The 10,681-nt window shown below is 35.4% G+C and overlaps 1 protein-coding gene across 3 annotated transcripts; it reads left to right on the forward strand.

Annotated features, from left to right (window-relative positions):
- Window positions 1–607: 607 nt before the first annotated feature.
- Window positions 608–7,979, forward strand: LOC112789586 (pentatricopeptide repeat-containing protein At5g03800). 3 transcript variants are annotated; one of them, XM_072232413.1, is made up of 7 exons: window positions 608–3,374; window positions 4,252–4,661; window positions 6,124–6,456; window positions 6,562–6,677; window positions 6,780–6,830; window positions 6,904–6,938; window positions 7,400–7,979. In XM_072232413.1, exon 1 carries the CDS (start codon window positions 683–685, stop codon window positions 3,338–3,340), a length of 2,658 nt encoding a protein of 885 aa, XP_072088514.1. In that variant the 5' UTR covers window positions 608–682; the 3' UTR covers window positions 3,341–3,374; window positions 4,252–4,661; window positions 6,124–6,456; window positions 6,562–6,677; window positions 6,780–6,830; window positions 6,904–6,938; window positions 7,400–7,979. The 3 variants fall into 3 exon arrangements, with proteins under 3 accessions (XP_072088514.1, XP_072088515.1, XP_025687326.2); XM_072232414.1 differs by having other exon boundaries at window positions 6,562–6,605; XM_025831541.3 differs by having other exon boundaries at window positions 4,252–6,456; window positions 6,904–7,979.
- The last annotated feature ends 2,702 nt before the right edge of the window (window positions 7,980–10,681 follow it).

Genomic DNA, 10,681 nt, shown 5'->3' on the forward strand with positions numbered 1-10,681 from the left:
AATGGGAAGTTCAAAAGATGTTACCTTTAGGTCGTCTCTGCCTCGAGTGCGTGATCGTCGCTGTGGTCGTCTGGGTTGACTTCTTCGAGTACTCTTCCAATGATGAACTGAATCACCACTTCAGAGCAAATGTCATTGCTTCTCTGCTAGGGCTGTCTAATTCTCTCAACGAGCAAACTGTGTTATCACCAACAAAACCTTGAAGTTCATAAGTCGCTTAAAGAGAAAGATGCGTTTCAGGGTTAATTTTGGCTAATTAAACATTAAATTAAAATATTTTATCTGACTAGGCACTAAATAGCCAGCTCACTAACTCTGAACGTGCCAACAAGGATAAAATAGAGCCACGTGTTCACTCTGACTAACAACGCCACACGCTCATGGCCGGAATGGTGATTCTGTCCGCCGGAGTGTATAATTACTGTGCACACTTGACTCATTAAACGAATCGAGTGTATTACTGTCCAGCGTATGAACTTTCAGGTGTACTTTTGTCCCTTCTTCCTATATATATATATATATATATATATATATATATATATATATATATATATATATATATATATATATATATATATATATATAAAAGCAGGGATTTAGTAGGCTGCTGCAGGTACAAGAGAGGCCACATAGGAATGTGAAGCCTACTAATAATGATAGTGATAATCATTATTATCGACAGATGGCATCCCTCCTTCTCCGAAACACTTCTTTCTTCTTCTCCCCTCTCCCTCAGTCAAACCCCTACAACCTCACAACCCCTTCTCGATTTTCGTCCTTTCTTCACTCACACTCACACTCTCAATACAAACCCTCCATCAAACTCAACCACCATCATGCTCTCCTGCCCCCTCTCCTCCAATCAACCCTTTCCCACGACCACCAATACCCCCTCCTCGACTCCCTCTCCGCCTCCCTCCGCTTCTCCCCACACCTCGCCTCCGCTGTCCACGCAGCCCTCCTCAAGCTCCAAGAACACCACACCCCACACCTCTTCACTGCCCTCCTCCTCGCCTACCTCAAGCTCAACCTCCTCCCCGCCGCCCACCGCCTCTTCCTCTCCCTCCCTTCTCCTCCAAACGTCGTCGTCTATTCGGCCCTCATCTCCGCCTTCTCCAAGTCCAACAACCACCACCATCGCCGCCACGCCCTCCTCTTCTTCCTTCACATGGTACATTCCGATGTTCTCCCTAATGACTACGCCTTTGTCGCCGTCTTAACTGCTTGCATTCAAACCCAAAATCTCCAATTCGGCCAGCAATTACATGCCGCGATTGTCAAAACCGGTTACTTGGACTCTGCTTTTGTTGCAAATGCGCTTATGGGGTTGTACGGTAAGTGTGGCGGGCGTTACAGTTTGGTTCTCAAGCTGTTCGATGAAATGCTTCAAAGGGACATTGCGTCGTGGAACACTGTTATATCCGTTGCCGTGAAGGAATTCATGTATGATGATGCTCTTTCGTTGTTCCGTGAGATGCAAGCAACGGATGATTTGAGAGTGGACGATTTTACCCTCTCCACGCTTTTGGCTGCTTGTTCTAGAAGTGCTTCGGTGGTTGAAGGTTTCCAAGTTCACACGCACGCTATTAAGGTTGGGTGGGGGAACAATTTGAGCGTTGGCAATGCGCTTATTGGGTTCTACACCAAGTGTGGGACGATTGATGATGTGGTGGATTTGTTTGAGGAGATGAATGAGAGGGATGTGATAACTTGGACCGAAATGGTAGTGGCGTACATGGAGTTTGGGTTTGTAGATTTGGCAATGGAGGTGTTTGATGAGATGCCAGAGAGAAACATGGTGTCTTATAATGCTTTATTGTCTGGATTTTGTAAGAATGGGGAAGGTTTAAAGGCTTTGGATTTGTTTTCAAAGATGGTGGATGAGGGAATGGAATTAACGGATTTCAGTTTGACTAGTGCAGTTAATGCTTGCAGCTTGCTTGGTGACTATTGGGTTAGTAGGCAGGTTCATGGGTTTGCTCTCAAATTTGCTTTCGGATCGAATGCATGTGTTGAAGCGGCTTTGCTTGATATGTACACGAGGTCTGGGAGGATGGGAGATGCCAGGAAGATGTTCTGTAGGTGGGAGTTGGAGGAATTCATCTCTGTGGTTTGTACATCCATGACATGCGGCTATGCTAGAAATGGGCAGCTGGACGAGGCGATTTCTCTTGTCCAACATAGTCAATCGGAAGGGAAGATGATCATGGATGAAGTTGCGGCCACTTCGATGCTTGGTATTTGTGGGACTATCGGATGTCATGATATGGGTAAGCAAATCCACTGCCATGCTGTTAAGTTTGGTTATGAATCTAATATCGGAGTTGGGAATGCAGTTGTTAGTATGTATTTTAAGTGTGGGAATGTGGATGATGCAATTGGGATGTTTAATGGTATGCCTTCAACCGACATTGTTTCATGGAATACTTTGATTTCCGGACATCTTCTACAGAGACAGGGTGATAAAGCATTGGAAGTATGGTCAGATATGCAGAAGAAAGGCATAAAGCCTGACCAAGTCACATTTGTTTTGGTCATTTCTGCTTACAGGCTAACTAGCTTGAATTTGGTTGATGATTGTCACCGTTTGTTTAATTTGTTGCGAAACGAATATCAAGTTGAGCCTACTTGCGAACACTATTCTTCCTTCATCAGTGTTTTGGGTCAGTGGGGTCTTCTGGAAGAAGCAGAGGAAACCATCAAGACAATGCCTTTTGAGCCTTCAGCTTCTGTTTGGCGTGCTTTGCTTGACAGTTGCAGACTACACAAGAACACAATCATTGGAAACCGGGCTGCCAAGCATATTCTTGCCATGGAACCTAAGGATCCATCAACCTACATACTCATTTCAAATTTGTATTCTGCTTCTGCAAGATGGCACTTGTCTGAAATGGTAAGAGAGGATATGAAAGAAAAGGGATTTCGCAAACATCCGGCACAAAGTTGGATCATTTGTCAGAATAAGATACATTCATTCTATGCAAGAGATAGATCCCATCCCCAAGAGAAAGACATATATAGCGGATTGGAGATTCTAATCTTGGAGTGCCTAAAAGCTGGGTATGAACCTGATACAAGTTTTGTTCTGCATGAAGTAGAGGAATATCAAAAGAAAGATTTTCTGTTCTGTCATAGTGCAAAGCTGGCAGCTACTTATGGAATTCTGATGAGCAAACCAGGGAAGCCAATTCGGATTGTGAAGAATATCCTTCTCTGTGGGGACTGCCATACATTCCTAAAATATGTATCCGTTGTCACTAAGAGGGATATTTTTCTTAGAGATTCTTCAGGATTTCATTGTTTCTCCAATGGCCAGTGCTCTTGTAAAGACTATTGGTGAAACACTACATGATCCATGTATACTGAAAAGTTTTGTAAGTTTAGAGATATATATTATTTATATTATAAAAATGTAGTTCAGATGTTATTTGCAGAGATATCCTAAATACCTGGCATTTATTGATGTATTACATCTAAGAGATAATAACTGGATATAGTTCATACAAAATGTAACATTGTTGAAACTGTTGTCTATTCTAATTTCTAGATTATTTGCACCAATCCAATTTTACAAACACTAACATCTACTCACAAGTTGTTGAGTGTCTAAAGTCCTCCATGGGTTCAAATAATACTTTTTTAAACTTTATTGTGTTTTATGTTCCAGTTCATGTAAGTTTTATAAAGTAATTAGATTAATTTGTTGAATAAAGTTGTATGGGAGAGTGGAATGATGTAAATATATGATGATGGATAAATTATACAAATAGATAATTGATGAATGTTGGAGGAGCCAACCACAACTTTCATGGCTAAGATGATAGTTGTTCTGACTTTCATCAAATGTGCACTAGGACTTTTTTCACTGACTTCCAATGTCAATTGGTTAAATATGTTTTTTTTTTAATTATTTGATTTTCTTGGGTTTTCTGATATTATATATATACACCTTTCTAGCTAATATGTATCAATTTTATCAGACTATTTGTAGAAATGACTATGGCCTTATTCTTTTTCTTCTTAGAATATCTCTGTTTAGGGGGTTAAAATTAGGTTTGAAATTTTCATGAGTTCCACATATAATCTTACACATCAAGCTCATCAATGAAATTTTGCACTCATTTTTACTCCTCAAAACAAAAATACTCTTATTAGTTATTACTAATAAAAAAATATTTACAGCCTCATAGATTGATGCTACATGGCTTAAATTTCTATATATGTTTCTAATACTGCTGGCTGGTTTTGCAGATAGATTCAGCTGCAAATATCTAACCTGAAAAGGTTGAAGACATTTGGAACTTGAGAGGAATATTTAACACTTCATGGCATAGGGTGAAAGTTCAAGTCGGTCACTCAAACCTATAAAATAAAATTTAAAGGAAAAAATCTTGTCACTATGCAGCCTTTTTTTTTATTTTTTATTTTTTGCCTTACATTCATTATAGTGACTGATTTTAGTGTAGACATAGCATGACTGAAAGATCATTTACTGCCTCAAAATTAAATCCTTATTAAAATGGGATGTAACAAAAGAGGCAGATACGTATTTATCATACATTCATGCTCTTCGATGCTATCAACTTATCAAGTATCAATCAAAACACTGAACTTTTCATCCAGAAGCTTCAATTCTTCTTATTCGCATTATTACTCTGCAGGTACGCCATCTTATAATTATGAGACACTTTTCTGTGGAGATTTTTTTATGTTCCGTTTTTGAAGTTTCTTCGACCCTGTCACCAAATTGAAAATTTTGTTATGTGAAAGTTCTCTGTTGTTGAAATTCAATCATTCATCTTATTATTTTCTCTTATACAATATGTGAAACACTTGGATTTCAATTTTATATATAGCTTGAAGAGGCTACTGAAACTTTTTCAGTTTCATCATTGTAACGCGGTTTTAATCTATTTCCTCTCATATTGTATGCATGTTTGTTTATTCTGTTTGGTTAATTGTTTCTGGAACCCTAGAATTGCACACTCTTAATTTATCAGTGTTCTAGCAATACAGTGGAATTCGTTGAACTCTTATAGATATAGAATGGAATTGAACTTCTAGATTATGACTTCTCTCACTCACTTATTGCAGCATATAAATTTTTCTATGCAGAAACTACAGTATTTGGATTATTTATTGCAGTATTATTCTCTCTTCTGTGATTTGGAAGTTGTAGAAGTAGTTAGGTGATATGTTAAGATAGAATATTACATTTTCACAGACTTTGCTGCATTACTTAGTTGTGGAAAGGGAAAGTTATGGGTGTGTTTGTTGCTGATTCTCAAAAAATTGCTTTGACAACTTGATTCCAGAAACTGGAAATAATTTTAATTAGAAGCTACTCTGTTTAGTTTATTAGAAGCTACTCTATTTAGTTTTTCCAGAAAAGGTTAATTGATTTTTTTCTTTAATCTATACAATTATGTCAAAAATGATTTTTTCAGTGTGTATATATTACTGAATGTTTGTCAAAAAAAGCTAAAACAAACGCATCCTATATACATCTTTCATAATCCAGCTAACTTTCTTTATTAGTCAAATGAAGATCCTTATCTAGCCTGTGCAGCACCCAAGGTTTGTCATGGTGGTGCCCTTTCTCACGATTCCATCTACTATTGTTTGTTCTGCCTCATATTGTAATTGTTGCACTTAAAATTACTGTTAAGTTTCTATAAATTTTAGCTACGGATACCTTGAACATGTGTAAAACTCTTTGATTTGTATTGTTTCATTGGGAAATCTGTTGACTAGGAATTTTAACTTACTTGATCATATATGCTTTAGCTGTTGTTAAAAGCAATATTTTTGGAATATCGTCTCCTGTGAACTCTTATATGGAGTGTAAGTTTCAACTGTGAGTTGATGCTAATTTTAAGTTCATATTTATTTTAGAATGGTTATTTTAGGTATCTGGGAACTGAATCAGTCCTTTTTTCCCTTTGATTCCAGTTAAGCTAACTCATTTTTTCCCTTTGTTTCCATTTTCTTATGAACACCCAAATATTTAACATGATATGATTTCACTTGTTATAGACCATAGACCACTGTGACTCCTTTTTAAATATTTATAACTCTTCCTAATTATTGTGTCCTGTCATATGGATTTGGATGTTTTATTAGCATTCATACGCTAGGATTTGGATTTTATCCTTGGGCGCTCAAACACCACAAAGTGCAATGTGACAGAAAGAGACAGTACGCTGGGGAGTCTCTCATCACCTCCATATGGCCTAAGACTACCAATTCTCTCAAAGCCTCACTCCAGTTCCACTCCTTTCTTCTCTTTCCCCTTTCCTTCATCCAATCCTTTCTAATTCCTCCTTTAGACAATCTCAAACTGACCCCTTATCCTCACACTTCAAAAGAGAGAGAGAAGAAATGCCTAGGCTCACCGCACCTTCAGATTATTCTAAAGAGCCTCCTCGTCACCCTTGTCTAAAAATTAACTCCAAGGCAAGCCTTATAGTTATCCTAATTATTCCCAGGTCTCATGTGGTTTCCTAAATATTTCATTTAAGTTTTGGAGATTATCATGCTTTCATTTTTTTCTTTTGACAGGAACCTTTCAATGTGGAGCCACCACGCTCTGCACTGACATGCTCGTACGTTACTCCTTCAAATTTCTTTTACAAGAGGAACCATGGCCCAATTCCCATCGTTGAAGATATTGAATGGTTCCTTTTTTTTTTCTCCTGTTTTATGACCTTTTTTCAGCTTAACTATAAATGGAAAAAATAAAATTAACTTTGTCTATGACCTACTTGGATGAGGAGCAGGTACTCCGTTTTGGTGGAAAATCCCAAACAGCTTTTCATGAAAGATATCAGGTTAGTGCACTGATTGATTCTATGGATTTGTCAATTTAGGAATTGGTTACTGACCTGGTTATTTTGGTGGCAGGATATTGCCCAAGTAATGTCACTGCCACTTTACAGGTTGGTCTCAAATTAATAAGGAACATGATTTATTTCCTTTTTTCTTTTCGAAGGTATTTTTGTTTTTGGTATACATACTGCAAATGAATTTGAATTTGTCATTCTAATTCTATATGCTAATCTATGTTAATCTATGTTAATAAGTCTTATTTTGAGATTCTTCATCAATCTCAACTCAAGGGAGATGCGAGTTGGTGGAATACATGTTCACTGCAAGGAATTGTGAGACCTCCCATGGGATGATCATATCCACCTCCCATGAGATGATCATATCCAAACTCTTCCTCAACTTCACTCAACTCTTAGAATGAAGCTTGGTTCAAATATGAAATGGGAATCACATAATGCTTTTGATTATCTCCGACATACACTGCAAGATAACCCTTTGGGACTTGTACGGATTTTGAAATTGCTTGCTTAGCTGAGAATGATGCCTTTCCCCATTTTTCTTGTGTATGTAGGGAATGGAAAGAGCAAGGGAAAGCTCTAGTGCTTAAGAAGAACGTGTTCAAGTATTGACCTTCAGATTGCCAGGGAGTTGTGTTGTGTTGTTTCTGAAGGTAAGAGAAATGATTGTTGAAGGGGGTTAAAAGATGGGGTCATGCATATAAAATCACGTGATGCTGCTTTAGATCATAGCCTCCTACATGTTAGTTCACGCAACTCAATGGCAAGGTGTAACAGCCAACTAGTATATATCTGTGAGATGAATTATTATGAAGTTGAAAGCTATAGATAAATGGACTTAAGAGGCATCTATGCAAACTAAGTCTAATGTTGCATCATGTTTCCCATAATTTGAGAAGTTCCACATTATGTTGCCCTTGAAAGGTGAAATTTATATGAATACTTTGTTTAACAAACCCATAGATAAGGTCCTGAATCTTGATCATCATTTATTGATTTCATTATCAGCACCTAAGACACATGTGAGATGTTACCAACTAATGGAAGAGATATACAGTACATTGCAAGAGCAAGAACTAGGTTTCACTTGTGCATTAATAAAGATTTCTATCAATACCATGTGATTTCTTGTGATCCCTTGTACATATTATGGAAGACCCCCATCTTATCAAATATTATTTCTCAAGGAAGCCCTGAGTAACTATATGCAGTATATGTACTCAAACAACAAGGAAGATTTCAGTTATGATGATCCAAATGGAGGTCTCACAATTCCATGCAGTGAGGATGCATTTCTAAACTTGAGTTCTCAGTTTTCCCTTGGAACTCAATTTTTTTAAGAACCGTTCACTTATAGTTTTGTTAGACTGATGATCTATATTCACTTGTTCAGTATATCATTTGAACAAGTTAAATTCATTAGAGAATTGAGATATAACAATAGCAACAAGTGTTTTAAGTTGCAATAGTATCATGCCTTAAGTTCATAACTACTTTCTCATTCAGAAAAAAACTTCTACAATTCCATAGGAATGATAGCAAAATGGAAAGTCTCCACGAGACAAAGAATTCTGTACAAATATCTCTCAACTAATTTATTTACATACTAATAGCATGATCTACATCTCATTCAAGCGAGCTCATCCTCACTGCACAGAATTGTGAGACTACCCATTAGATGATCTTATCCATATTTTTCTTCAACTTGACTCAACAATTCTTGAAATAAAGATTGGTTCAAGTATGATATCGGAATCACAAACCGCCTCATGTTGTCTCCAACATAGACTGCAAGGTAGCCTTTTGGTATTTCAAACCCCTTGGAAATTGTTTTTGCTGCCCTTCTAATACTTGGAATGCAGAAACCCATATTGTATATTGATTTTTCAAAGAATTTGTATGAGAAATAAGTATTGGATTTAGGATACTTGATCCATATTAGGTTGAAAACTATAGGTAAAAAAATTATAAAAATATTCATCAAAATATAACATGAATAAAATAAAATAAGCTGCAAATATCAGTAATAAATAGCTAAAATTTAATATTATATTTCTATTTTAATGTAATTTTATGAGTGAAAAAAAATAGAAATAAAAAATGAAGAGCAAATGATCAGAATATATTACCAAAACTCTCCAAATCAGTCAAAAAAGCCCTGAAGTTATCTCGGAAATAAAAACTGGGGAGCAAGGTAAAAATAATCAAAATGGGCCTTTTATAGCTCAACAAAGTAGATTTTCCTTCGGGCTTTGGCCCGTTGAACCCAATATACTTTTATTACACGAATGAGGACCTGTCCAAAACAAAACAAAAGATAATAACCCAAGAAATAAACGTTTAAAAAATTGGGAGGAATGATAACGCAATTTGAGAAAAGAGGAGAGCACCCCAGAAGATAATGTGAATGATAAGAAAAGACAGGAACCTCGAACGCGGTCAATACAAAGGAGACATATAGTGATCGTTGTCAAAATTAAACCGCCGATCGAATCGATTAAATTATTGATATTTAATTAATAAATTATTAGTTGAACTAATAAAATCGATCTTATATAAATAAAAAAATATAAAATAATAAAATATTAAGTAAATTGATAATTTAGTCTTTAAAGTTTTTTATTTCGGATTAATTAGTTTTTAAAAAAATAAAATATCAAATTGGTCTTCTACAATAGTAAAAAATAAACAGTTTATGTCTTTCTATCAATTTATCATATAAAATTTAATGATGATGTTTATATATCCCTATTAATTAGTCTTAAGTCGAAATTTTTAAAAATCTATTACTTGACTCAATACATTAAAAAATTTAAAATAAATATCTTCACTAATATTTTAATAGGTAAATGTAAATATTAAAATATTTAATATTTATTTTAATAATTGTATAAATCTTAAAAAATTATAAATTAAAGAAAGTGAGTATAAAACTATAATTAAATTAAATAAATATAAAATAATTTAATTGTGTATGTATATAATATATATAATAGCTAGCATATAAAGTAATAAATGAACAAAATAATCTGGTGGCATGCTTGATGGAATGCAGCAAGAGAATATGAGCTTGAACCTCTAGGCGCTGGAGCATCGAAGACTTGCGGAACATTGGAGTACGGTAAGAATGGTCGGTTCACAGATTTGCAATGAACTGGCTAATTTTGGTTGGTTTGTGACGAACCATTCGGTTTCTAACGGTTTAATATTACGTTTTTTATCCAAACTATCAACCGAAGGCCAAACTATTAATTTATCAATTTTTTGGTTGAATCAACCGGTTCAATCCAATTCTTACAATGCATGTAGTGTTTCGATTGGGTTCTTATCAAGGTTCAGAAAATCGAATTGGTCATCAAACTGCTCTAGTCACTGGTTCATTGATCTAACCGGTCTAACCGATAGTTCAACCGGAAAAATCATTTTAAAATAGAATAATAAATAAATTATAAATACACATCCTAAAATATAATTATAGTCTAATATAAATCTTAAAATATCTTCAAAATTTAAAACACTACATAAAATATCATCAACCAAATACATATGATCTTATCAAAATCCAAACTCAAAAAGTTAAATAGTAATAAAATCATATCTAAATATTAAATCCTAACATCATGGTTTATCAATCATTAAAATCCGCAAGAACTTATTGCAAATTTGCTTCGGTGGGATGATCTTCACCTTCATTCTCACCCTATTGAGCAGAAGAACCAAGAGATGCAGCATAAAGACCACTACCATCACTGCCACTTTGATATAAATCAGCATCAATTTCACCTAATAAAATACGCAGTTATCATTATATTATAAACTAACAACATTCTAATAAA

Source organism: Arachis hypogaea, chromosome 3 (assembly GCF_003086295.3).
Source record: "Arachis hypogaea cultivar Tifrunner chromosome 3, arahy.Tifrunner.gnm2.J5K5, whole genome shotgun sequence".
NCBI lineage: Eukaryota > Viridiplantae > Streptophyta > Magnoliopsida > Fabales > Fabaceae > Arachis > Arachis hypogaea.